At 54.4% G+C, this 27,078-nt stretch overlaps 2 protein-coding genes across 4 annotated transcripts; one reads left to right on the forward strand and one right to left on the reverse strand.

Moving 5' to 3' along the window:
- Positions 1 to 2,113: 2,113 nt before the first annotated feature.
- STX10 (syntaxin 10) lies at positions 2,114 to 5,909 on the forward strand. Of its 3 annotated transcripts, none has more exons than XM_037145776.2 (8): positions 2,114 to 2,223; positions 2,469 to 2,638; positions 2,785 to 2,879; positions 2,956 to 3,018; positions 3,941 to 4,048; positions 4,136 to 4,242; positions 4,334 to 4,428; positions 5,184 to 5,909. In XM_037145776.2, the coding sequence occupies exons 1-8, from the start codon at positions 2,189 to 2,191 to the stop codon at positions 5,198 to 5,200; spliced, it is 690 nt and encodes a 229-aa protein (XP_037001671.2). In that variant the 5' UTR covers positions 2,114 to 2,188; the 3' UTR covers positions 5,201 to 5,909. The 3 variants fall into 3 exon arrangements, with proteins under 3 accessions (XP_037001671.2, XP_037001670.2, XP_053519765.1); XM_037145775.2 differs by lacking the exon at positions 5,184 to 5,909 and adding an exon at positions 4,517 to 4,897; XM_053663790.1 differs by lacking the exon at positions 5,184 to 5,909 and having other exon boundaries at positions 4,136 to 4,238; positions 4,334 to 4,422.
- Positions 5,910 to 6,737: 828 nt separating this feature from the next.
- On the reverse strand, positions 6,738 to 26,203 carry NACC1 (nucleus accumbens associated 1). Its single transcript, XM_037145773.2, has 6 exons — positions 25,983 to 26,203; positions 11,455 to 12,363; positions 11,193 to 11,366; positions 10,332 to 10,437; positions 10,134 to 10,231; positions 6,738 to 9,524 (listed from the first exon to the last, which is right to left on the reverse strand). Exons 2-6 carry the CDS (start codon positions 12,353 to 12,355, stop codon positions 9,271 to 9,273), a joined length of 1,533 nt encoding a protein of 510 aa, XP_037001668.1. The 5' UTR covers positions 12,356 to 12,363; positions 25,983 to 26,203; the 3' UTR covers positions 6,738 to 9,270.
- Positions 26,204 to 27,078: the final 875 nt, after the last annotated feature.

A 27,078-nucleotide genomic window follows, 5' to 3' on the forward strand; every position in this document is an offset into this window, starting at 1 on the left:
GTCCGGACCAGGGTCGTTCCCCGATGCACTCTGAGTTCTTCAGGTGGTCTCTTTCTCAGGTCCTCCCCACCCCCGCACTGCAATATGCCGGCACTTAGGCCCAGGGGAGCGGGGCCAAGGGTGAAGTTCAGGGCCCACCCCCATGCTAGAGTTTGCAGGCCCCAGCAGGTCGTACGCGGCTAGTTTCCCTTTGCTCCAATAACACTTATGCTAACACTTATTAAGCGGTTGTTATGTGCCAAGCGATATTAAAGACTTTCCTTTCATAAATCTCACTAATCCTTCACCTCCACTCCGAGGAGGATACTGTTGTTATAGCAAGAGTACTTCACGTGGGGAAACCGAGACAAACTGACTAGTCCAATATTTGCTAAACGAGGAAATGGGCCGACTGAGGTGCAAGGCCACTGGGGATTCCAGCTCTACAGTATCTAGCGTACGCCAACCATCCTCACTCCCCTTGTCTGTAGGCGGTAAGAAAGCGGGCAAGCTGTCTGGTTCCAGGGCAAAGCTGCTCGCTCTACGGGTGGCGGAAATTTGCAGAAACGAGCGCAGCCCGGGCTGCCATCTCTGAGCACCACACTAAGCAACCTCTCAGTTTTCTTCGGCACAAGCTCCACGGATGCACTTGGCTTTCTCAAGGTGGAGGACCTGGCCCCACGACATCCGGATGAACTCTTGGCTTCCGCCCCCTAAACGAAGCAGTTGTGCTCCGGCTCTGCACCCCAGGAGAAGCAGTTGGGATAGGAGTTGAAAACGGAGCAATACAGAGATAGAGCAGACAGAAAACATCGGCCCCATCTTCCGCCACGCGCTGTCTCTCCAAGAAAACCTATTTTCAGTTCCTCCCCCCAAAAAGCTGCAAAATTGCTTGAATGACTCCATTCATTTGTGGCGCGGGCCCTTTAAAGGAAGGCCCCACCCGCTAAACTGGTGAGCGGAGCCTTCCCGCCACTGGGTCGGCGCTACTAGCAGAACTAATTTTGGAAGTACTGACGTAGGGAAGGCGCCGGAGCCACTTCCGGATGCCCATATAAGGACAGAGGCCGGGCTCTCCATACAGGGTAATAGCCGGCTTCTTCCGGGCGTGCGTGGGTAGGGTCTTGGCCTCCAGACACGCCCCCTTCCTTTCCCCTTTCCGGGCAACTACCGCGGGCGGGAGCCCCCAGCTTCCGGACCCGCGTTTTGCGGGCGGGCACAAGCCGGGAAGGCGTGACGCCCCTCAGGGAATGCCCCCCGTGGGCATCCTACACTCCGGGTAGGAGTGACCTCAGGTCTCCCACTGACACCATATCTCAGGAACCCTGCACAATGACCTTGCCAGCACTAGGGGCGACTCGGTGAGGACCCCTTTAATCCCTGTCTCCACAGTTATTTCTCTGTGCAGGACCTCTCTAAGTATTACTGTTCCCCTAAAATTCTGTCACCCTTGGAGGATGCTCAGGCCCCGCCTCCTGCACGTGGGGACTCTAGAATTATTCTCCCTAAAAGACCCAGAAGCATCTCCGGGGCGCCTACTAACGGCCATTCCGCCCCAGGGTGACCTCGATGTACCCCTTCTCCGTAGGAAAAGAGAGGAGTTCAACAAAACTACACACAGAATGCCCGCGCCTCACCCCACCCGCGGGAAGGTGGGACAACCACCTGTTCCTCCAACCTTTCCCAAACCTGCCACTCCCGAACCTGAGCTAGTACTATCTCCCAGGATAGGATCCGGGTGCAGGCCCAGGGAGTTCGTTAAGAGGATCTACGAATCGAACGAGCACCTTCCCCAGGTACAATCTCGTCTGATTTTCAGGGAAATTATTTACAATGCCCAGAAAGGAACTGAGGTTGCTCAACAATTCGAGGGTCTGGGTCTCGAACCCACAGATTCCAAGTTGCAACTCGAACCGGGGCAGACAGAAATAGGGCAAACCTGTGGACGGCGGGATACGCAGACGCAAAGGAATGTGACATGCTTTCAGAAAGCAGTCTCTGCCCACAACCAAGATGGCCGCGGAGGGGCGGGAGTCCCTCACTTCCGGCCTCCAAGGCCTCTCTTTCTCTCCGGGCAGTCCTGCTCTCAATGGTGATACGGGTCACGTGGCGGGGAGGGGGGTGGTGGCCGGTTCTCCACAGCTGGGAGGAAAGCTGCTAGCAAGGCGGAGAGGGGAGGGGGCTTAGCCTCCGACGGGGGGGCGGTGACATGTCTCTCGAAGACCCATTTTTTGTAGTCCGAGGGTGAGTGACAGTGATGGGGGAGGGCAGAGGGTGCTCGGGCCCCTGCCAGCCGGTCCCCGGATGCGGGCCGCAGCGTGCCAACCGGTCCTGGGGTGCGCGGGCGGGATCGCCCGGTGGCCAAGTGAGAGAGGTACGCAGGGGGATGTGGAGGTCCTCTGAACTGCACCCTCCCCTCATTTGGGGGAGCAACAAAGGGCGGGAGGCCCGCCTGCTCCCAGCCGTGCCCGCTGTGCCCCTGCCTGCAGCGAGGTGCAAAAGGCGGTGAACACAGCCCGCGGGCTGTACCAGCGCTGGTGCGAGCTCCTACAAGAGGGCGCCGCGGTCGGACGCGAGGAGCTGGACTGGACAACCAATGAGCTGCGGAATGGCCTGCGCAGCATCGAGTGGGACCTCGAAGACCTGGAGGAGACCATCGATATCCTGGAGGGGGGGGTATTGGAGGGCTCCTTGGGAGAGTCCATTTGCCGGGGAGCTGGGAGGATGGATACCAGGGAGGCGTTGAGGCCTTTGAGGAAGAGGAGGGGGTTGTATCTGGCTCTATCCTTGACTCTTGCGGCCTACGCATAGTAGAAGCCAACCCAGGTAAATTCAAGCTCCCAGCTGGGGATCTGCAGGAAAGAAAGGTGTTCGTGGAGCGGATGCGGGAGGCAGTCCAGGTGAGACGAGGTTCTGATGGGGTGAGGGTGGGGTCCTGGGGGTGTCTTTACTCTCTGATGCTGTCCTCACCCCCAGGAAATGAAGGACCATATGGTCAGTCCAGCGGCGGTAGCCTTCATGGAGAGAAATAAGAGAGAGGTAAAATATCCTGACCCAGCATCCTCACAGGATCTTTCGGGGTGGCCTTCTCCGTGTGTGCGCCTGTCTCCCGGGAAAGTGTATGTCTGTCCCTTATGTGCAACGCCCATCCTTTCTGTATGCAGTTCTCTTGACGCTCTACCTGCCTGCTTTCTGTGTGTTTATACGTGAGCCCTCAGTGATCCTATACTCCCTTCTGCCTTCTCCCAGAAGTCTATACCGGTTGCTCAGGGTGGGTGGGTTGTGTCTGTATATTTATCCCATTTCTTTGTTCTGTGTGTTACTGTTTCCAGCATATATGTCTATGCTTTTGCTCTCTATATGCACTTGACCCATCTGAGTATGTGAACTTGGCTTCTGAGTGTATCCTGTCTGCCTTGGGCATACACACCTTTCCCTCTGTGGGTGTGCCTGTTCATGCCTTTTGTTAGCATGCTCTCTACTGCCTGTGTATGTACCTCTCCCCTTTGTGTTGTGTGCCCATTTTTGTATGTTGTGAAACCACCAGCCTCTTCCCATCCCATCATAAGCCCATATGGGTTCTGAGATGGTAGGGGAACTGAGGCCCACACCAGCTTCGAGTCCTAAGTAGTGCCCAAAAGTGTTCCTGGTGTGCTGCCTTGGGGATTAAAGTACAGATTCTTATAGGCATCTGTTTATGTGGTAATAAGTGTTCTTCATGGATTAATTCATTTCCTCATTCCAACATATGGAAACAGGGATTATAGTTCTCCCCATTTTACAGGTAGGAAGCTGATGCGTAGGGAGGCAAAGTGTTACGGCCTTGGGGTCGGTCACCTTGCTAATAAGTGGGCCTCAGGAACCCAGGTCATCCCACTTCAGAGACTGCCTTACTGACTAACTACTGTCTAAATTTGCCTGTATCTGGCTCTATGGTGAGTGGGCATCTGTGCCCTTCCAGATGCTGACAGGCAAACCAGCCACCCAGAAGTCATCCACTGACTTGCTAGATGCCAGCATGGTTTCAGCCTCCTCTCGCTACATTGAGGAGCAGCAGGCCACGCAGCAGGTTTGTGTGGGTAGTTGGGCTGTGGGCTGAAAGAGCCTGTGGGCAGACAACTCAGGGCTTCCTGATGACAGCAGTTCCAATCTGCAGCTGATCATGGACCAACAGGACCAACAGCTGGAAATGGTGTCCGGGAGCATCCAGGTTCTGAAGCACATGTCCAGCTGTGTTGGAGAGGAGCTGGATGAGCAGGGCATGTGAGGCCAGGACCCCCAGGGTGGGTGGGGAGCCTGAGGCTGGCTGCACTGGGGGACCCTTCAAGGGCTAAAATCATCTTGGTCTTGGCAGCATGCTAGACGCCTTTGCTCATGAAATGGACCACACCCAGTCACGGATGGATGGGGTCCTCAGGAAGATGGCCAAAGTATCCCACATGACAAGTGGTGAGTCTCCTGGGGAAAGCAGTTAGGGGGGTGGGGGACATGGGTTGCTGCTGCCACCCCCGTGACTTCTTGACCCTTTCACCCCCAGACCGCCGACAGTGGTGTGCAATTGTGCTGTTGGGAGTGCTTCTCTTGGTTCTCATCGTGCTCTTCTCTCTCTGACCCTGGGCCTTTCTGGGGACGCTGATCCCTCAGCCTGGGGCAGTTGGTAGGGCCCTGCCCCCTGGGAGAAGGGGGTTGTGCCTGGGGAGCTGTCCCAAGGCTCTCACCCAGAGCCAGTGGGACCCTTGGGGACCTGGGTCCAAGCCTCTGCCACTGGTTCTCTTCCAAGTGCGCTTAAGGGTTGGTGGAGGTAGGAGGACCTCAGATCGCCTTGCCCCATTTCTATTTTCAGTGCCCCAAAGCCATTTATTTGCCCCTGTGCCTTCTATGTGTGCCAATTTGGAAATAAAATCCCAGATTTTTTATACATATTTATATTATATGGCATGTTGACTTGGAACTTGCGGCTGCCTCCTGAAGGGAAACTCTTAATTCTAAGCCTGTTTGTACACACTGTGGCCCAGGTGTGTGTGTGCACTTGTGTGCATGTTAGGGATTTCAGTGGTCAGTATTGGGTGCAGAAAAGACTGTTTTGGTTTATTTCTTGGTTTTCATGATGGATAATTTGATTACCACTGGAAATTTCAAACCATGAATCTTTCTTGAGCTTTTGGAGTTCAACCTGAACATCTTTTGCCTGTTTTGTGTCCAAGGTAGGCAAATGCCTTAGCCATGGAGCTGAGTGGTCACTTCTGAATGGTCATGCAGAGGTAATGCTGGACTCCAACTGCACACCTGGTTTCTTGTTCTCTGTGTGATGGATGTATCACTTCTAACAAGGCAGCTTTTGTAAATTTAAGGGCTTTGCCATAGAACCTTCCTGGGTATGAAATGGTTCCTGTAAGCCAGGTAAACTTGTAAGTACTGTGACCCTTAGATTGTCACTAGTTTGCACCCCCCCACCTTCAGCGATCAGACCCGGGAACCTGCATCTCACCCACATACGTGTTATGTATTACATAAGTGCTGTAATACAAGGCTGTTATTCCACCATGCCAATTTGTTAAAACCTTAAAAAAAAGACCAAAAATGTACAGAATCACTTTTTTGCTATTGTGTGGGTTCTCTTGATCCATTCTATACTTAGAAATATTTCTGTCTTTCTGGGGCTAAAAGTTGTGCTCTGAGAGTCAGGTCGGACAGAGCCACCTATGGATTTTTGTTGGTACTGCTCTCAAAGCCCCTTTCTGGCAACTGAAGCTGGTCTTCAGGACTCCAAAGAGGCTGATCTTACTGAAACATTCAAGTCACCCTGTGAGGTGGAATACAGTTAACTTTGAATAACACAGGTCTGAACTGTGGAGGGCCATTTATACACCAATTTTTAAAATGAATACTGTAAATGTATTATGGTTTTCTTCATCTTTTCTGTAGCCTATTGTAAGAATACAGTATATGATACATATACAAAATATGTGTTCCTTCACTATGGTATCAGTAAGGCTTCTGGCCAATAGTAGACTGTTTTGGGGGAATCAAGTTACACAGTTTTTGACTGCATGGGTAACCTGGGTTGTTCAAGGGTCAACCTCAAGGGTATTAGTCCATGGACACCTGAAGCTCCCTTGTTATCAGGGGGCCAAAGGACTTGGCCTGAGCAGAGATGTAGCTTCCCTGTCCACCTCCCAGCACAGATCTTTTGTTGACTTGATGGGATCTCCCAGATAGGTAAATACCCTTCCCAGCTGCTTAAAACAGCTATGAGCTGATGGGCCCCTAAGGCACCTCAATGTCTTTTTCTTGCTCCATCCAACCTTTTGTCCTTTCATATCTCAGGACCCTACCCCTAGATGTGCCATCTCAACTTTTGGCTATTTAAAAGCTGTGTTGGCTTGGGACGGTAAGGGGTGTGTTCAGGATATGTTCCTGGGGTGGGGGTTTGTCAGACCACAGGGCAGCCAGTGAGTGGGTCGTGTGGCCCATTCAGTGGAGCTTCTAGGGGATGCCCACATGGGATTTGGGGGTCAGGGTGAATCTATAGGCTGGGCAGCCTTAAGGATGTTGTAAGTGGAGGTCTGTTGGCAGCCTAGATCTGTTCCCACCTAAAAACAATGTGCCATCCCTACCCTCACGTTGACTTCCCAGTGCACCCTGAGCCATGATCTTCCTGTATTTGTCAAACCCTGGGCAGTGAAGGCATCGCTCTGCACAATGGGAGACCCATGTGTGGTGAGCATCCCTTCCCAGTGACCAGCGTGCAGCAGGGCTGTTACAAAGGCGTTTAGTTTATTCTCCTCATCAGTGTCACTGATATTCTCATGTTCACATTTCCCAGTGCGCTCCTCTCCTTACAGTAGTTAATGTGCAATCTCACTTACAGGCCAGGGAGGGGGAGGGGGCTTGGCCCAGAGCAGGGCAGGTGTTGGCACTCCACGTGGACACAGCAGGTAGCCTGTCCAGCGGGATGAGGGGCAGCCAGGGGAGGTACCTCCAGTCTTGTGTGTGTTGGTCTGTGATTCTCCATCCCTGCTCCTTCCCGGCTGCCTGGGTGGGACAGGGGTGGGGGCATGCAGCTCAGAGCAGGGCAGGGGAAAAAGGAACAGCAGCAGGCTGCCCTGGGGGGGGGGGCAGAGTGGATGGGCACAGGGGTGGCTCCTGGGGTAAGGCACGACCCTGTCTTTGGCTCTCCTGGTGAGGAAGTTCCTCCCCTGCACCCCTGCCCAGCCCCTCTCCCTACACCACCAGACCAACACACAGTCCCTGGAGCCAGGGGAACCTCCTGGGGGTCCCTGAAACAAGGGGGCTCTGCCACCCAACCCAGTGGTGCAGGGGTGCGGAGGAAGGATGGGGCAAGCCCTGCCTAAGGACAAGGCAGGGAGTGGCTGGGCAGGGGCCTGCCCAGAAAAAAGGGTGGGGAGAGAACCAGTCCCAGGAGCTGGCCCCCAGCTAAGGCCTGGAAGGGGGAGAAACCAGGGACTCATGCTTCCTTCTGGGGGCTGGCTGGAGCCCCAGCCCACCCTTCTGTGGCCCCAAGGGTCCACCAAGTGACCAGGATATTGTGCTTTGGGATGACGCTAGGGTAGGGTGTCAAGGCCAGGATGAAGGGCAGGGAAGGTGTGACTAAGGTGCTTGTGCTTTAGCTTGGGGTGTCGACTCCCTCCCAGATGTCCCCACCCCTCGGACCAGAAAGAAGGGTGCCAGGATCCCAGCCAGACTGGACACCCACCAGAACAAGCAGATGCTTGAGGGACCCCTTTCCCACAGGCTGGTGGGGACTGCTGGGTGGGGGGAGGCCTCCAAGGGTCCACTGGGGAGGCCCCCACTCACCCCTGGCAACCCACTGTCTCTGGAAGCAATGGGCTGTCAGACTTGGGGAAGAGACGAGAGGTGAGGCAGTGAGTAAAAGGACTGGAGACAAAAACTGTCAAATGACACCCAGCACCCAGCATGGGTGGATGGGGAATAGAAATAAACAAGAACCCTCTGGTTCACACATAACTCTCAAAAAAAATCAAACACTCGCACTGTGTGAGGCTAAAAACAGGAATGGTTAGAAAGAAAATTCCGCAAACAACTGCTAACGATGGAGTGGGTCCTGCCCTGTCCCCAGCACTGGAATCTGCCAACAGGCTGAGACCAGGGAGACCCTTCACACGTAGCCCTGTGGGGGAGCTGGCCAGACCCAACAGTCCCAGCAGTGGCTGGGCCTGGGTCCTGCCTCAGAAACCTGCACCCACACTCCACATGCACGCAACACAGTCAGCCTGCCCCCACCCCCCACCCCATCCTGCCTTCCACGGCCCCCCAGGACCAAAGGGGACATCAGACACAGTCCCACTGGTTTGAAAAATAAAAGGAATCTTATACTTCAGTATTTCATTAGCTAAAAAAATGTTTTAAAAAGTATGTACAGGGGATGGGGGCTGGGAGCCCTGCCGTGGGATGGGGTGGGGGAGGGAGGGAAGGGCAGCGGCACACCAGCCTGCCCCCCTGGTTCCAACCCTGGTCCCACTGCCTCTCATACCTTCATTCATTTCAAAGCAAAACTACACACGCACACGCACACGCACCTATGAGCCCCGGAAACCTCTAGTCCTATCGTCAAAGACTCTCCCCGTCTGCACCCCTCACTCAGGACTTGCCCCTCTCAGGCCCCAGGGGACTGAATAGGGGCAAGAGAGGCTGAGCACAGGGTCGGGGAGAAGGGTGCTGAGCCCACCACTGCCTGTCACCTTAGGTCAGTCCTGGGATTTCTCTGAGCCCGTTTTCCTCAGCTGTCACAAGGGCAGTCCCCACAGCCTCGCCTAACCCAGCCCCAGGTGCAGGGACAGACGAGGAAGATAGGAAGGCGCTTTTGGAAACGTGGAAGCACTGGGAGGTGGTGGCAGAAGGGGTCCTGAGCACCCCCGGGCCCCTCTGCAAGTCCCGAGGGGCTGCAGTGATGGGTGGAGCAGAGGACTGCCCCCAGACCAGCCCCTCCCCTGCCTGGCCTGGTTGAGTAGAATGGGGAAACAATTGCTAGGGGTTAGGAGAGGGGAGCAAGTGCTCCCCAACTATGCACAAGTGTGTGCAAGAGAGAGAAGAAAAAGAGAGAAGGCCACGCAGAGCTCGCACCACTGCCATCCTCTCCCAGCCCACTCGGTCTGGGGTTGGGGGTGGGACGGGAGGCCGAGGGGCCGAGAGCATGCAGCACACCCCGAGGGTCCTGGGGAGGGACAAACAGTAGCTCGTGACCAAGATGGCAGGTGGGGGGTGACAGGAGGGGGAGTGTGACAGCCTCGTGGAGGGCCTGGTGGGGGGTTACTGGAGGGCCTCGGCTGAGGGGCCTGCGTCGCCATCATGACTGGCTGTTTCGAAACTGTGCTCCACGCCCATCATGTCCGGCTCCAGCTTGCCCGTGTCACTGATGAAGGTGGTGTAGGTGTCACCCTCAGGCGGCTTCCCCTTGGGAATCCAGCTCTTTCGCACAACGCGGCGGGCATTGGTGCACATGTCAGCCGCGATGGCGTTCATCTCACTCTCCTTGAAGTTCGGGGCAAAGTTCTGGCAGTAGTCTGTGGGGGGAGAAGGGACAGCTCAGGCCCAGTGCAGACCTGCTTCCCATCCCACCAGCAGCCACTTGGCCATGCCTTTCCTGACTCCCTCGACCCCACCCACAGGACACCCAGGAGCCCCTCTCGGAGGGGAGAGAACAGAGGTCTCACAGACAGCAGGCTACACCCCATCACTGGGCCCCATGCCTGACTGAGCTCTGCCATGTGTCTGGGGTATGTGGGCTTCACGGGGCGGCCCAATGCTCCCCGTGAATCATTTGCCAGAATTTAGGAATTAGGGGATTCCGCATGCAAACTTAAAGAGTTCCCTCCTGACCACTGGCTGGGGGCCTGGCTGCTTCAAAACTTCCATGACCACCCTGAGTCTGAGCCCCCTGCCCCCAGTCCCCACATCTGATACAAGCCTTGCCCCACCTTCAGTGCCCTGCCCCATCCCAGGAAGAAATCTCTAACCAGTCATAGCCTTCTACCCCAAAAACCTAGACTGAACCTCAGAATCCTTAACACTGAACCCAACTGACCTATCAGGGCCAACACCAGAGAAAAGGACCATCTGCGCTGCTCTCCCGAGGGCTACCCCAACCCGCCTCCAGAAGGCTGGCCACTCACACTTGACAGCGTGGAGAACTCGACTGTCCAGCGGTTTGCGTCTGGGGTCGTTAGTGGAAGAGCGGATGCCAGTGCCACAGCTGTTGGCCAGTGTGTTCCTGGGGAGAAGGTCATGAGGGAGGGGAATCAGGCCCCCTGTGGTGGTAGGGGCCATGGGGCAACTCCCCTACTTTTCCCAGGTTCTGGCAAGGGCCTCACCGGTCAAAGAAGGAGGCCAGGAGGCGCCGCAGCAGGACCTTGTGCCGCGTGCCCGCGCTGACATGGCAGTTCATGAGCTGTGCCCTTGTGATGTACACGTTGGTGCCTAAAGGGAGAAGATGGAGGGTGGCCAGGCCCATTTCTTAGAGCTCCCAAGACCTCCCTGACAACTTGCCCCAGGGCAGCGCTCAGGAAAGGACAGATGGGGGGGCCACTGTCCACAGGGCACATGCACTGTGCTGGGCCCACCTAGTACACGTGCAGCTTTTGCCAGCACTACCAGCTAGGAGGTAGAAAGAACAACCAGTGGAGACTTGCACTCAGGTACCCTGACTCTGAGGGCCAAACTATTTTTTTAATCTTCACCTGAGGACATGCTTATTGATTTAGATAGAGAGGAAGGAGGGGGACAGGAAGAGAAAGAGAGATAGAGAAACACAGATGTGAGAGAGAGACAGATTGATTCCCTCTTGTGCCCCAACCTGGGACCAAACACATAACCAAGGCATGTGCCCTGACCAAGAATCAAACCCATGACCTTCTGGTTTATGGGGTAATCCTCCAACCAACTGAGCCACACAGGCCAGGACCAAGGGCCAAATTCTTAACTGTAACATAGTTTGCCCTCACACCACCCAAGAAACTACTCATCTGCTCCCTGTGGCCATGATGTCCCCCCAATGCTTATGCCTGCCTCCAGACCAAAAACCTAGAGGCCAGTCTTTGATGTGTATCAACACAGAGGGGCTCAGATGCCTCAGGACAAAGCCAGGGGCTGTGCCATAGGCCAGCAGCCCAGGGGGCACAGAGGTACAGGGTAGAGGGAAAGCGGGATTTGAAGAGCAAGTGAGACCAACCTACCTGTCACCAGCTCTAGCTTCTCAGAGGGGTCGCCCTCATCATAGAGCTTGGGGTGGCAGCGATTACCAATCTGGTTGATGAGCTCAGCCGGGAGAGATGCCAAGTCTTGCCGCACCCGGATGCGATTCCGGGACTCAGGGGTTACCTGCTCAGGGAGGGCCTCCACTTTCTCAGCTGCAGGGGAAAGAGGGCAGGATGTGTTCGGGATGGGGGTAGCAGGGGTGGCGGTGGCAGTGGAGGAGGGGTGGGAAGGGTGCCTCACCGCTCTGGCCAACATTCATCATGCTATACATGGTGTACATGTTGCAGATCTGCCGGTACTGCTCATCTGTGCCCTCCTCGCCCGCATCCTCTTCCTCATCCTCCTCGTTGTGGTAGGAGCCAGGGCTGTCACTGGTATAGGCGCTTGAGGTGCCTGGGCTGGTCCGCTCAGACATGCTGGGCCCACTCACCACGCCTCCTGTTGCTGCCGCTGCTGCCGCCACCGCCAGGGCCTGCTGGGGCGGCCGATTGGTGGCCAGGTCCAATGTGGAGAACCTGGCCATCTTGCGGCTGCCGTTGCCACCACTGCTGCCACCAACCCCGGCCTCCTTCTGGCTGCTGTCCCATAGCCGCTTGGCCACGGGTGTGCATTGCACAGAGTCCGACTCCTGCTGCTCTGTCTTGACACGTGACACAAGGGGCAACGGGGTACTGCAGGCCGTCCAGCTCGATGTCTGAGCCACGGGGCTCTGGGGCTCAGAAGATGGAGCCTCCTCAGCATGTAGGCCCTGGGAGTCACAGCTGGGGGAGCTCACCTTGAGGAAGAATTCAGTGCCCTTTTCCATGATCTCCTGGATCTGCAGGAAGCCAGCCGTGTACATGAGCAGGAACTGGTCCCCCATATTCATGCTCAGCCGGCCTGTGTAGCAGAAGCTGAGAATCTGCTGGAAGGACTGGGGCTGCACGGCTGCCGGCAGCTCCACCACCGCGCTCCGGCTGCTGTTGAACAGGTCCCGGAAGTAGGAGCTGCTGGCAGCCAGTACAGCCCGGTGGGCCTTGAAGGCATGGCCCTTGACCACCACAGACACGTCACAGTATAGGCCCTGAAGCCTCTGCTCATTCAGACACTCCAGAATGCTGTTGCCGAAGTTCGGGATCTCCATCTGCAGGGTCTGGGCCATGGTGGCAGCTGTGCAGGGGACAGGGGAAGAAAAACAGAGGGATGGGGTCAGCTGGCATGCTCACCCCTGCTCCCAGCCACATGATAGATTTGCTGAGGCACTGAGATTCTGAGGGGCCACCCACTCCTTCCATTCCTTTAGGATAGATTGTCAAATCAGCCACACCAGCTATAGGCCAGGGTGGCTACATGATGTCCCTTGCAGACAAGGGGGAAAGGCAAATTTACACATAAGTGCTTAAATATGAGATGAGTTAACACAGTGAACACCCTGTGAGTATAAAGCATCACTAGCACTCCACACATAACCTAACTCTGAAGGACACTGGCATGGAAACTCCCAGAGCATCCACAGTGCTAGGCACATGACCTTCAACCACCGTTTGTTGAATGACTAAATGACCACTCAAGAAATCCTGAAATTGCATGAGGACACCATTAGTCACCAGGGAAATGCAAATCCAAACCACAACAAGACACTGTTTCATTCCCACCAGGAAGGCTAGAAGAAAAAAGACAGATAACAGTGCTGGCAAGGATGAGAAATTGGAACCCTCCTCCTACACTGCTGGTAGAAATGCAAAATGGTGCAGCTGCTGTGGAAAACCATCTGGCAGGTCCTCAAATGGGTTAAGCATGCAGTTGCCATATGGCCCAGCAATTCCATTCCTCACAATTATACCCAAGAGAAGTGAAAACATACATCCACAGGAAAACCTGTACATGAATATTCACTGCAGCCCTCTTCACAATCGCCAACAGGTAGAAATAACCTAAATGTCCACTAAGTGATGAATGGATACAGAAAATGTAGCCTCTCCATACAGTGGAATATTATTCAGCTATAAAAAGGAATGAACCAGTACACACCACAACACAGATGAACCTTGACATGATGCTAAATGCAAGAACCAGAAAAAAAGAGCACATATTATGTGATCCTACTTATATAAAATGTCCACAACAGGCAAATCCACAGAGACAGAGGGCAGATTAGTGATTTCCAGAGGCTGGAAACTTTAGGGAAGGTGTGAGCAAAGGGAGGCAGGATGCCACACTATGATGTGTAAGAAATAGATATTTGGTCATTCAGATGACCCAGATATGTATCTCATACACTGGGTCTTTGTCCGTGATTCCTGGCTCACAGATCTAGGAACCCTTGAGTGAGAACAGTCTTTTGTTATGTTAAGGAGGAGACTTTCTGGAAACACCTAAGGATGGAGCTGGTTGCTAAAGGACCCAACCTTGTGATCAGAGGTGTGGAACTTTCAGCCCCTTGCCCAGCCTGGGGAGGAGAGAGGGGCTGCAGATGGATCGCCAACAGCAAGTGACTTGCTCAGTCTACGTAATGCAGCCTCCATAACAACCCAAGACGGCAGCTTTGGGAGACCTTCCAGGAAAAACATGGAGATGTGGGGAAGTGGCTTGCCAGGAGAGGGCATGAAGCTTGGGGCCCCTTCCCACTTACCTGGCCTGGCGCTGTGCAGCTCTTCCATATGGCCGTTCCTGAGTCACATCCTTTTACAATAAACCAGTGATCTAGTGAGGGGACATGTTCTCTGGGGTCTTTGAGAGGCTCTAGCGAATTAATCGAACCCACAGAGAAGTTTATGGGAACCTCTTGATTCACAGCCCTTCAGTTGCAGTTGGAATTCTGAGTTGAAGGAGGTCATTGGAACCTCCAATCTGTGGCCAGTGAGTACAAGCACAGGTAACCTGGGCTTGCAGCTGGTGTCTGCAGTGTGGGAGGGGCAGTCTTACAGGACAGAGCCTTTAACCTGTGGCCTCTGATGCAATCTCCAGGTAGTGTGAGAATTAAGTTGAATTCTCAAGACACTCTTTTGATGCCTGAGAATTATTTGTTGGTATGGGGGAGGCCCAGCCCCTCAATCCCAAGTGGAATTGAGTCCAGGAACCAAATTTACAGGGTTTCTTCTCAACATGTTGAAAAATGTTCTACGATTGTGGTGATGGAGGCCTAACTGTGACCACACTGAGAATTGCTAACTTGCACACTTTAAGTGGGTCAAGTGCATGGTGCATGCATGGCAACAGCGCTGAACCTGTAAGGTTTTCTCTGGGCAGAACCGGGGATGACACTTGCCAGGCACATTCTACGGGTCTTTTGAATTTTGAACCTGATGAATATATTGCCTATTTTCAAAAATAATATTTAAAAATAAAATGTATAAAACCATACCACACATTTTACCTATGCAAAGTAACCCCAAAGTAGTGAGGATAGGTGGGAAAGAAATGCAAATATAAGGTTCCTGCTCACAGAGGCCAACCCCTATCCTGATCTGTGAGGAGACTACTATTGTGATGGGGGGCCAAGGACCTCTGAAATGTGTGCACTTGGCACCACAGCCTATTATGTCAGTGCACACTCCAACCCAGGAGAGCTGATCAGGTGGGAAGTGCATGTCCCGTACTGTGGGGGCAATCATAAAAGGCCGCTGAAGGATGATGTGGTTTTACAAGTGCCCCCCCATGGGTAAGAGTGTCCCCTGCAATTCTATAGGGTGGAAAAGGTAGTGGTCCTGAATAAGCAGAGTAGGGGTGAAAAGAAAGGCCTGAGCAGAGTTAGGCTAGTGAGAAGAATGAGGAGAAATGACATAAAAAGAGTGCACGCAAAGGCCCTGGGGCAGGAACTAACCAGAGAACCCAGCTAGTGTTCCATCATTCCTTAGTTTGCTTTCCTTAGCGAGTCCGTTCTGACCTGCCTCCATGGGCCGAGAATCGGGCCCTACCTGGTAACACTGGGTTCATTCTCAACAGGCTGCCTGGGGGAACAGAAGCAGCCTCGAGTCTGTAGGCTCAGAGGTGCATTTTGGGGCCAGGGTGAGTACTGACTCCAGAACTGACTCATTCCAGAATCAGAAGCTCCAAATCTCCACTTCTCCAGTTGGAAATAGCTGGTAAGACCAACCTGGTTCTATAAACTCATTCTGGACTCATGGAGTGGCTCCGTCTGGCTCTGCCAGAGGGAGTTGCAGGTCCTGCCCCTCTGAGCACATAGGCTCCTAGAGAAGGAGCTGCCAAGAGACCTGCAGGAGCTCCCTGAATCCTCTTAGTGAACCTCCAGGGCAGATTTCATACTCCCAATATTCATCTGAGAAAACTGAGGCCATGTGGATGTTAAGGACTACCCCCAAGTCATCAGCGAGTAAGTGGTAGGGACACAATTCAAACCAGGGTCTGCCTGGGCACTGAAACCTGTGATTTCCCTCAGCTGTGCTCCTTGTTGTCATCATCAGAATCACTTAGGGCAATTGGAGGAGGGAGACAGAGAAAAGAAATCCCATTAGAAGGAAGCACATACTTTCCAGGGACTCAAACTCAGGGCTGGAGGGGCTGGTAGCTGGCCCTCTGTGTGAGGAGGCAGGGAAAACTGAGGTGAAGGGCAGAGCCCAGAGAGCCTCATTCAGGACCTGGCAGCCCTGACCTACCTTCTCAGGCTGCCACATGGAAACTGCCCTGGGTACTGAGGCCCAAGTGACCAGGGTCAAGGTGATCAAGGGAGAGGGTGGTACTGAACCCCTGGAAGGTGCTTCAGAGAAGGCTCACACCCCAAGAGAGACGACCAAGGCAGAACAGGCCTGCTGTGGAGCCAGAAGCCCCAGACTTGGGTTCTGATATCACCACGCCACTCTCTAGCTATGTGACCTTGGGCCAGCCCCTTGCCTTTCTGCACCTCAGTTTATTCGTCTATAAAATGGGGATGCAAGCACCCAAGCCACCATGATGGACTGCAAGGTGTCGGGCAGACAGCCCCTGTGGAGAATTCTCACAGATCTGTCTAGAGACACAGGGAGAGACTTAATTACAGTTGGGGTGAATGTCATCTAGCAGCCAACCTTGGGGGCACAGCAAAGAGGTGGGGGGATGACAAAGAGCTACCAACAGTCTTGGGCAGGAAGGAGGCCAGTGTGGGTAGAGGGCAGCACAGGGGGACAGGGCTGTTGGGGTATGGAACAGGTGGGGCCTTGGCCTGGTGAGAACAAATGTTTTTGAGAGTGATAAATGGGAAGCTCTGAGCAAGGGAGACTCGGTCCTACACCAGCTCTGGAGAATTCTCAACAGCAGTGTGGAGACCAGCACACAAGACACAGTACTGAAGTGGGAGGAAGTACTGAAGTACTGAGGAAGGAAGGGCAGTCCCTGGTATAGGGAGATGCTATAACATAAGCAGTTGCTTCATGGGGTGGGAGACACAGGATTCTCTCATTCTACACTTCAACGCTCACTGGCCCTGGGCAGCAAGAAGCCACCCATGCTCTCTTCCGATGCCCTGGAATTGGGGGGACAGTGTTTTAAGAGCTGTACATACAGTTTCTCCTTTAAGGAGACTGCCCATGCATGAGGGCAGGCATTATGGCCAGATTTGCTCATGATCAGCAACTCAGAACAAAGGCAGAGGCTCAATATATATTTGCAAATGTGTTCAATAGCCCTGGCTGGTGAGGCTCAGAGGATTGAGTGCCAGCCTGCAAACCAAAGGGTCATCGGTTCAATTCCCAGTCAGGGCATATCCCTGGGTTGCAGCTGGGTCCCCAGTTGGAGGTGTGAGAGGCAACCAAGCAATGTATCTTCAGCACTTCGATGTTTCTCTCCCTCTCTTTCTCTCTCCTTTACCCTCTCTCTAGAAATAAAATAAATAAACCTTAAAAAAAAAAAAAGCATACTAAATAGTGGGGAGGAAGGTGGACACACAGCACCAAGACAGGAACAGATGAGTCCAAACCAGATGAGTCCAGTTTGGGACAGGGCAGCCGGCGCACAGGGGAAGAGAGGGAGGAGGGGATGTGGATGCTTCTGGGGCTGCAGGGGGCACCCCGAGGGACTCCCCCTAACTGAACTCAATGTGCCACACACTACTGCAAGCAGTCTCCAAGGGCTACCTTCTCAGGTAAGAGCTAGGACTCCCCCTTTATGGGCAGATACCGTAGCTCAGCACCACCCAGACCCCTCCATGGGAACTGGTGCAGCTCGGCAATAGAAGCACTAACAGAGATGCAGGGAGGGAGCCTCCAAAATTCAGAACCTGACATTCTGGCTGAACCTGACCCCTAGCCTGAGTGTAGCACCCTGGGCTTTGAAGCTTAGCAAAAGGGGGAGGGGGCACAGGATGACAATTAGTGCAAGTGGCTCAACTAATCAGTACACAGGGCTTGGCAGTGGGGTGGCAGGTCTATAATAAGCTGCAAAGATCTGGTGTGGCCCTGCTGTCCCTACAAAGAACAGGTTGGTGTGTGTGTGGGGGGGGTCCCTTAAAGGGCTGTGAGACCATAGTAAAGGAGCCACAAGGAACCCTAGAGAACTACCCAGGGCTCCCTTCCCCACCCAGTCTGCTGGGCTCAGAAGGAACTATACCTGCATGTGTCACCTGCGTATGTCATCCCTGCGTAGAGCCCTTCACCCACACTAGCCCTGTGAGGGAAGCTCCACAGAGCCCTCAAGAGCTCCCAAAAGAAATGGCTCTAAAGCAGCTGGTGCCTGACTCAACTCACCTGCTTGCTGGACAGTGGTGGGATGGAGACAGGGCTCATGGTCTCCAAACTATCTAACAGTTTTGTTCCCACGGAGATGAGCCCCTCACCCCCACCTATCTGGGGCCTCGGGCTTCGGGTCCCCTGTGTTGGTTCCCTCCATGGGCCAGGCGTTTGGCCAAGCTGTGCAACCTGCTTGGAGTGCTCCTCTCCCACTGCCCACATCTTCCTCCTCTGCCACCTGCTCTCAGAAATCCCGGGTAGGTCACCCTTCTTCTGTATTAAGCTCCTATGGAAACCCCACTAGATGATAAACTCCCCAAGCACAGAAAACTGTATTTGAATCCTCTCTCCACAACGTGGCACATGTTAAAAAGAGCAGACATGGAGGCGGACACACAGCACCAAGGACATCTCCCCCCGAGAGCACAGGTGGAGGAAAGGCCCTGGGAGCACACCAGAACCCGACCCGAACCTGACTGTGAGGGCGCCTTGGACTTCCGGGCCCCAAAACTGTGTAAAATCAACGTCTGTTGTTTAAGCCTCCCATCTATGGCATTTTGTTACGGCAGCCTGAGCTGACTGAGACGGGCGAAGAATACCATCTAACTCGTCACCCACGACTCTGCCAGGGAGCCCCTGGCCTGGACCTCCCCATGGGGGCCAGATTTGCACACAGCTTAGATGCCGACTCAGTGTGCCTACTACGCCCGAGCTCCCATCCCCCCAAAGCCTGCTCTGGCTGTAGGTCTCATCAGAAAGTTCTCCACTCAGGCCAAAACCCTAGACTCCCTTGGAGGGGAAAGGCAGCCCCGAGCCACACACAGAGCCCACAGAGCCCTCCCAGCTCCCATCTGCACCTGAGTAGATCTCCCACTGAGATGTGAGACCACAGCATGCGGTTTCCATGACCTCCCAACAGTCACTCAGCAAATATTTGCTAAGCATCTGCCTGGGCCAGGAAGTGTCTGGGAGCTCAGGGTGGCGAGGGATGTGATAACTCAGAATCACAGTCAAAGTGCTGCAGGCAGGGAACTATCATCTGGCCCGGAAGGGCTGAGCTCTGCAGGCCAGGGAGTGGCTGTGTCTGGGCTGGGGTTTTGCCCTCGGGGCACAGGGAAGGTCTGCAGCGCCTTAAGGGAGAGGTGGGTGTGGTTGTTCCAGAAAGTGAAAGAAGGTGAAGGCTCCCCCTGGGCTCAGTCCTCTGTTGTGGATAGAACTGCTGTCCCCTGACCCTAACCTCCAACATGCCTGTATTTGGAGACATGGTCTATAGGAGAAAATTAAGGTTAACTGGGGTCACGGAAATGGGGCCCCAGTTCTGTAGGACGGGTATCCACATAAGAGAAAGAGGTATGTCTCTCTCCAAGCATGCACAGAGGAAAGGCCCTGGGAGCACACCAGAACCCGACCCGAACCTGACTGTGAGGGCGCCTTGGACTTCCGGGCCCCAGAACTGTGTAAAATCAACGTCTGTTGTTTAAGCCTCCCATCTATGGCATTTTGTTACGGCAGCCTGAGCTGACTGAGACGGGCGAGGAATACCATCTAACTCGTCACCCACGACTCTGCCAGGGAGCCCCTGGCCTGGACCTCCCCATGGGGGCCAGATTTGCACACAGCTTAGATGCCGACTCAGTGTGCCTACTACGCCCGAGCTCCCATCCCCCCAAAGCCTGCTCTGGCTGTAGGTCTCATCAGAAAGCTCCCCACTCAGGCCAAGATCATTAGATTCACCGTGAACTCCTTCAAAACCAGTTTTCACCATCTGGGCCCCACTGGGGCCCTGCCTGTTCTTCAGCCTTCTAGAAGACTGTCCCCAAATGGCCACAGTTCTTCATACCCCAATCACCACCTTGAATTTCTAAAGGCAGAGCCTCTCCCAACCCTGATTCCTTCAATTGCTTCTCCTGCTTTGTTTTTCCTCCTTGGCGCTTCCCACCATCTAGCAAATGAGGTATGTCCTTCTTTGGCTTTGTATCAGCTACACTGGGGCAGGGTGCTGGCCTGTTTCATGCTGCTGTGTCCTTTGCCCAAAGAATTACTTCCATTGCCTCCAACCTAACTCCCTGTCTCATTCCACATTAATGAGACTAAAATAGGAGACTAAAGGAGGAGTAGGACTCAAAGGGGGTCTCTGAAGCTGGGCAGGGGTGTCTGGTGCACCTCAGTGCGAGCTGCTGTGGCCAGCACGGAGGGTGTTGTGCAGACTTGTGCCCTCCTCTAAGAACCGCACCAGGTGGGTGGCCAGCAATCAGGGTTCCAGTTAGGGCGCAGTGTAACTGAATGTGAACGAGTGCTCACTCTGCCGGCAAACGAGGGCCAGGCTGAGGTGCAGCAGGCCTGAAATGAAACAACTTGTATAACCAGCAATTCCTGGAGTAGAAACGAACTGCCACCCCTTTGGGAAGGGAGCTCTGAATTCTCCAGCCAGCACAGGCCGGGGTTACTGATGTATGCCTTATCAGAGACTGTCAAAGGCCTGGATATTCTGGCTGACTTTCCAGGGAAGCTGTGATGGCCCATTGACATGTAAACAAGCTCCGGGAAACCAACCCCAAGTGTAAGTACGACCTAAGGCCCCTGGAAAGCCCCACAATCCTTTACCCAATTCAACAAGAGGTGGCCGGATCCTGCCACAGCAGGGGTGGGGGGTGGGGTGGAGACCCAAAACCACTGGGACCCTCTGCAGGGGCTGAATTAGACAACTCGAGCAACCGTTTGCTAGTGCAGCACAAAATGCTCTGGTTGTACAGATCCTACTATTGGCAACTGTATTTTGTGAAGTCTGTGCACATTTAACTCCCTTTCTTTTTCCCTGAAAAGCAGCCACTAAATCCATAGTGGGGGACAGGATTCACAACAGTAGCAGGCATTCACATGGTCTCTACTGTGCACTGGTTGCCCAGCGAGGGCTTAAGGGGGTTACTTTAGTTTGGGGGAGGAAACGAGTCTTTAGACCATGGAAAGATGAAGTTGAGGGCCAGAATCACACCCAGGCCACCCGACTCGAGTCCAAGAGTTAGGAGGCTTCCTGGCTATGGCTGGAGAGGCAGTCCATGCCGAGCTCGCCCTTAGTATGGGTCTTGTTCTCCACAGCAGGTAGCTGCTGTGACTAGCCCCGATTTCAGGGGTAGGAGAACTGGGGGCTCAGAGAAGCCACAGCAGGGAAAGGGAAGCCGAGAGGCCAAGGCCACAGCCAAAGCCAGGGCTCTTTATCCTTGCTGGGCATGTCCTCTGCAGAAATGAAATCTGCTGCCCACCTGGGGGCCCCCACCCAGGGTCTAGAGTGCTCTCAAGGGCGAGGCAGGGTGCTGGTTCTTTCTGCTCCCCTATGGAGGCCACCTACATTCATCCAACTTTCCCCTGCTCTTCTCTATTCCTTCCTTCACTGCCACCTCCAGGGATGAGCAGTCTAGCCTGCTGCCTCTCCAACCTCCCACTCTCCTAGCAGCCCTGGGCAACCAACCTAGCCTCCGCCTGCAGCAGCTCCAGGAGAAACCCAGCAGCTCAGCCCCCTTTCCATTCTGACCACAAGCCCTCCTTGCTGCTGAGGTACACCCTGCTCCCTCAGTGTAGTCACACCCAAGGGACGCTTGGGCAGCAGCCATGCAAAAACCCCGAAGTATCACTGCTCCAGCTATCACAAAGGAGTCTGGAGGGGCTGAGGATGGGTGGTTGCTGGGATGGGGCTTGCTGAAACGCGCTTGGACATCATGCAGAGCTTGGCAGGGCCTAAGAACTGGAGTCTTACTATTTTACTAGGCTCAAATGTCCCTCACAAAGCTTCCTGCTTAGAATTACACTTCCCTTCCTCTTTGCTCCCAGAAACATTTATCTATTGTAGTGTTTGCCCCCCATCAGTCTACCCAACTATAAAAGGGGCCAATAGCAGCAGCAGCCTGACAAGGCTGTTTCAGAGATTAAACCACCAAGTAACCCACCATGCAGTCAGTGCCCAGGAATGTCAGCTGTTAATATCAGTGGTGCCTCCTTCTGTCCATCCACCTAGCCCTCACTGGACTGCAAACTCTCCAACAGCAATGGAGACAGCTTATGCCTCTTACCATCTCCCAACCCTTATGTGATTTCACGGTAACTGGCAGTGCTTACAGAGGGCTCCTCCAGGGCCTTCGTGGCATCACACCAGGACACTAACTTCTCATGTAACCCTCACTGGTGGCCACCACCCCACTGCTACCCTCGGAGACGGTCGTTCTCTGTGGTGGGTTGCCCAGTATATTACGTGATGTCGCACAGCACCTTCTGCACCCACTAGAGGCCAGGAGCACTGCCAGACCAGCTGTGACACTCCCAAGCATCCCCTGAGGGGACAGAATTGCCCCTGGAGGAGACATGCTGAGGTAGATACAGGTATGTCTGCTTGTCCTCACTCATCAGATGAGGAAACAGAGGTGCGACAGCAAGACCTTTGCTTAAGGGTTGCAAGGCCACAAGCAATGTGGCTGGCACACTGCTTAGCAGTGTGGTGCCAAGGGGCAAATTTTATTCTCTCCACTGCAGCATGTCAGCTCATCGTAGTCCAACCAGCGCTTAAGTCATGAAACAGTCGAGTCTCTCAGGACACTGAGACTTTCACCAAGGAGGAGGTAGGGAAGGCAGGACAGTAACTATAACCAGGCACTACCTGCCTACTCCCATCTCATGGCCTCTGTGGTTCAAAGGGTTTTCTAGGGGGAAACGGAGGGACGACATTCTCAGGCAGGAGGACCCAGGATCACAGAGAAGGAGCAGGGCTCACTTGCTCACAGCAGGCATGGGCTTAAATGAATTCAAAGATGTGAGAGTGCTCAGAGAAGCCAGGCACCCAGGAAAGTGGTCAGGGGCGATGAGGGTGAGGGAGGACCTAACAGGAACAACGTCTGATATAAACACTGCCTCCGTGTCTCCAAGCCCCGGCAGTTCACCTCAGCCTCAAATACAGTGATCCCCTGGGGCTGACAGGCCACCTTCTCCACCTTGAGCTTTGGTAATGACACTGATCAACTCCCAGTCAGACCTCACCAGACCAACCCCCAATCCTCCACTGACCCCAATGACAGATCCTACAAGGCCAACCAAAGCTCTCATCTCCTCACAGTCCTGCTCAAGAATCTCCTGGGGCTCTCCAATGCCTGCCTGGGGCACCAGATTGTAACAGGCCCCAGATGCAGGCCAAGGGGTCTGGACTTGCATCTGGGGTGTCAGGAAGACCCTGAGACCAGCTGCTTCCTTTCTGTGAATAGCACTAAGAATCTGCCTGCACATCAGGGTCACTCCTGGCTCCTTCCCTCATGAAGACAAGATATTTAGAGCACTTGGCAGGAGCCTGGCACAAGCTCAGTAACGGCTCTCAATGGGCTGTCCCCTCTGCCTGGAACATTTGCCCTTCCCTGCCCCAGCCCCCGCCTTCCACCCCCGGGGCTCATAATTTCTTATTATTCAAGGCTCAAATCTCCCAAAAGCCTTCCCTGAGCATCCCATCTAAAGCTCTCTCCCGCCAGCATTCACTGTCATTTTCCCTTATCTCACTAAATTCGTGAACACAGGAATAGCAGAAATTATCTTGATCACTTGTTTGTCTGAGGTTGGTGACCTTCACCAGAATAAAAGCTGCTGAGAGTGGCTCTAGGATTTGTTACTCAGGGCTGCACCCCCTCCCCGCCCCAGCCCCTAGCAGGGGATCAGCACCGTAGTGAAATAAAACTGCCCCGAGGATTCCTTTACTTGTTGTATTACACCTCCAATGCCCTGCCCATTATGGCCTCCTTTGACGCCTTAGGTCTATGCACCCAAAGTCATTACAGAAAAGTAGTTAGTTACTAAATGTGCATTCCACAGCTCCAGGTCCAGGCTCAAACCCACTGCCTTCTTCTCTGCCATCCATATATCACAGCCAACTGCCACTAGCCCCTATCCCTGTTCCAGCTGTGTGAGTAGAGGTAACCACCGCTGTCCTCAGTACCCAGCCCAGAACCCTGCTGGAGCCCAGAGGAGGTCCCAGTCTCAGCCCAACCTGGCATGTCTCTTTACATAGGGCTGCTGGCCCAGTTCCCACACCTTCCAGAACCAGGAGGCCAGCCACAGAAGAAAGGGGGCCAGAGCCAAAGCAGAGGCCAGTTCTAGGAATTATGGGGAGATTGGTGGAATGGAGGGAATGAGAGTGACTACCCATCACTAAACCCAGATCTGGCTGATACACTCAACCCACAGTCTGCGGCTCCTACCTCAGGTGCTAGGCTCCCAAGTCAATGTTCCCAGGACACAGCAGCAACAGCTCTGCAATTAGCTCAAAGAAAAGGAACAAAAGATGGAGTGGGCTGACCTGGAACCCAAGTGGGAAAAAGACAAACCAGGCAAGCAAAGAAAAAATCTAGCTCCTGGGCCCCATTCTCAGGAGTGCCTCCCCCTGCCAGTCCACAGCTGTTACCTTTGACCTCTTGGCTCCAAGAAGGTGAATGGGGGATGAGGAATATAACCAGACATCTGAAAAAGAAGCTTTCACTTCTACCCCCTGGGACACCAGGAAATCTGTCCAAAAAGGCACTGACCCATCTCTTGGAATGGAAAGAGGAAAGAGCATTTCTGCCAAGGAATCTGGAAGACTGGGGAGCTCCTCCAGTCATGGCTCTCAAAGGCCAACTTGGGGGATTATGGGTTTGGGCTGAGGGTCAACCAATCCAAGCCTGCCAGTGTCTGGTCATGTGACCTGGGGACAAGCCACCCCAAGCCTCATCTTCTGTACCACGAAGAAAGCCTAAACTGACCTACTGGTGGTGAGCAATCAATGATCCACTGGCAAACTCAGCACAGTCTGGCCCAGGGCATTATCCTGGAAGCACAGCCTGCCCCAAGGGCCTTGGGCCAGGATGTAGGTGCCTAATTTGATCCCCTTTTTGATGACTGTCCGTTACCCTACAGTAAGCCTCCAAAACAACAAAACTTCAATTCACCTCCCAGTTCACCTCCAGGAAACTGGCCCATGGTATAAGACAACGGCTGTTTAAACCTCAGGCTCCAATCAAAGTAAATGGGGAAAGACTCTAGGACCCTTAGATAGTCAGGTAAGGGCAGCTGGGCTGCCTGTCTACAGATATATGGGGTGGGGGTGTGCAAGGCCACCCCACTGTAAACAAGATGCCGGAGCTAGGTGTTCCCAAGCTTCCCACACAAACACCCACCTGGAAGGCCACAGCCTTGAACAGCCAGCAGAGGCTTGCCCAGAGGGTAGGTCGGGGACCCAGAGCCTTACAGGAATTAAGTATGGGAAAGAAAAAAGAAAGGGGTACACCTTGGCACGTGACATTTGATCAACACTAGTTTCTCACAACTTGCCTTCACATCCCCATTAGCGTAGCCCAAAAGCTCCTCCTTTCCCCATTCCCAAAGCTCCTACAAGTTCCTCAACTTACCTGATCGCCCCAGTATCTGGCCTTTCCCCCTCAACATCTCTTCACCCTTAACCTCGGGTGACCCCTGCAAACATCTCCGGGACCTACTAACCGCCGGCTCCCCCAACTCCCGATTCCGAATTAACTCCGCCCACACCCACCCTGCCCCACTTCCTGGGCTTCTCCTCAGCCACCCCCAAGCATGTAACCTGACCCACCCACCTCCACCGGCGATAATACCTGCAAGTCCCGCCCCGCCCCGACCCCCTCCGAGCCGTTTCCCTCCCGCAGCGCCGCCCTCCCCTCCTCCCCGCACTCCGTCCGCCCAAAGCCGGACTCCTCCTTCCCCTCCCCCTCCGGGCTCCCCGGGGGCCTCCTCATTTTACCCCTCGGGCCCTCCAACTTCCCAGGCCTCCCCGCACCTGCCCCTTCCCAGCTTCGCCCCGCCCCCCTCTCCCCCTCCGCTGGCAATGAGGGGAGGAGGTCTGGGCCAGATCCCGCCGTTTCCCTAGCCCCGCGGCCCGGCCCGGGGCTGGACACTCGAGGCCGCTGGCCGGGGGCAGGCCCCCCCTCACTCGTCGGTCCAGCCACAGTGCAGGCTGTGGACTTGGTCCCTCCTTGCTCGGAGGAGCCCCCCCGCCACCGCAAGCTCTCCCCCTTCAGTCCTTAGCTGGACCTCGGATGCCCTAGGGCAGCCCGGGCGGGAGGAGGCCGGAACCCGGCCTGAGGCGGTCCGCCTCACCTGTGCTGCGGCCGCTTTCCCAGGGCTTCTGGCGTGCTCCGCAGCGGCGGCTGGGGCCGGGCCTGGGCCCGGGGCGCGACCCCCTGCGCCGGGGCCTCGGCCTCCGCCTCCGCGGCCTCCGCGGCCTCCGCCTCAGCAGCAGCGGCAGCCGCGGCGGCCATTCATTGTGGGCCAGGCCGCCCCAGCCGAGCGCCGAGCCAGCAGCGCAAGCCGCACCGCCGCGGTCGCCGGGCTGGGGAGGAACGGCAGTGGCTCTGCCCACACACCACCCTCCGTCCCGCCCCCTAGGCGAGGCCAGTCAAGCACCGAACGCACCCCTTCCCGTCTCCGCCTCCTGCCTCGGCCCCTCGGAGTCTTCCAGTAACTTTTCTGTGCTTGAGAGTTCGAATCCCGACGCCGCCACCTTTCTAGTCCCGCGACCTCAGACACGTCGCTCTGTCTTTCGGAACTTTGGTTTCCTGTAAGACGTAAACAATATTGTCTGCTGTTATCGTGTCAGCCACTGTTTTAGGCTCTTTATGTGAATGATCGCTTTTAAACATCACGGTAACATTTTTACGTGGAAATTATTTCACACACACACAGTAGGAAATAGGGAAGCACAGATAGATAAAGAAACCTGCTAAAGATTACACAGCAAGAAAGTTGGTGGCAGGTGTCTGGATTCAAACCCAGGGTTAGAAGCCACAGTAAATTAACACATTATGCCAGATTATATTATAAACATTTTACCTTCACTAACTCATTTAATTCTCATCGCAACCCAATAACAAACCTTAAAAAGTTCTACCCATTTTGTAAATGGGGAAACGTAAGCACAGAGAGGGTTAACGACAAGTAGTAAGGAGAGCTGGGACTGGAGCTCAAACAGACCAGGCCACTACGCTGTCCTCCTTTCCTACACGGGTTAGAACAGACTGGGGGTTATGTGAAAGGGTGGCTTTGAACACTTTCCAGGCAGTCTGTCTTTTAATCTTTGCTCTGTCTTGGAAGCTAGGGTTGTTATTTAACATGTAAGGAAATTAAGGTCCAGAGAACTTAAGTAACTTTACAAGAGCATATGGTAAATCTGGGAATTCAAACTCAGTAAATCTGA

The sequence above is a fragment of the Artibeus jamaicensis genome, unplaced genomic scaffold (assembly GCF_021234435.1).
Source record: "Artibeus jamaicensis isolate MK-2021 breed Jamaican fruit bat unplaced genomic scaffold, CSHL_Jam_final contig_3290, whole genome shotgun sequence".
NCBI lineage: Eukaryota > Metazoa > Chordata > Mammalia > Chiroptera > Phyllostomidae > Artibeus > Artibeus jamaicensis.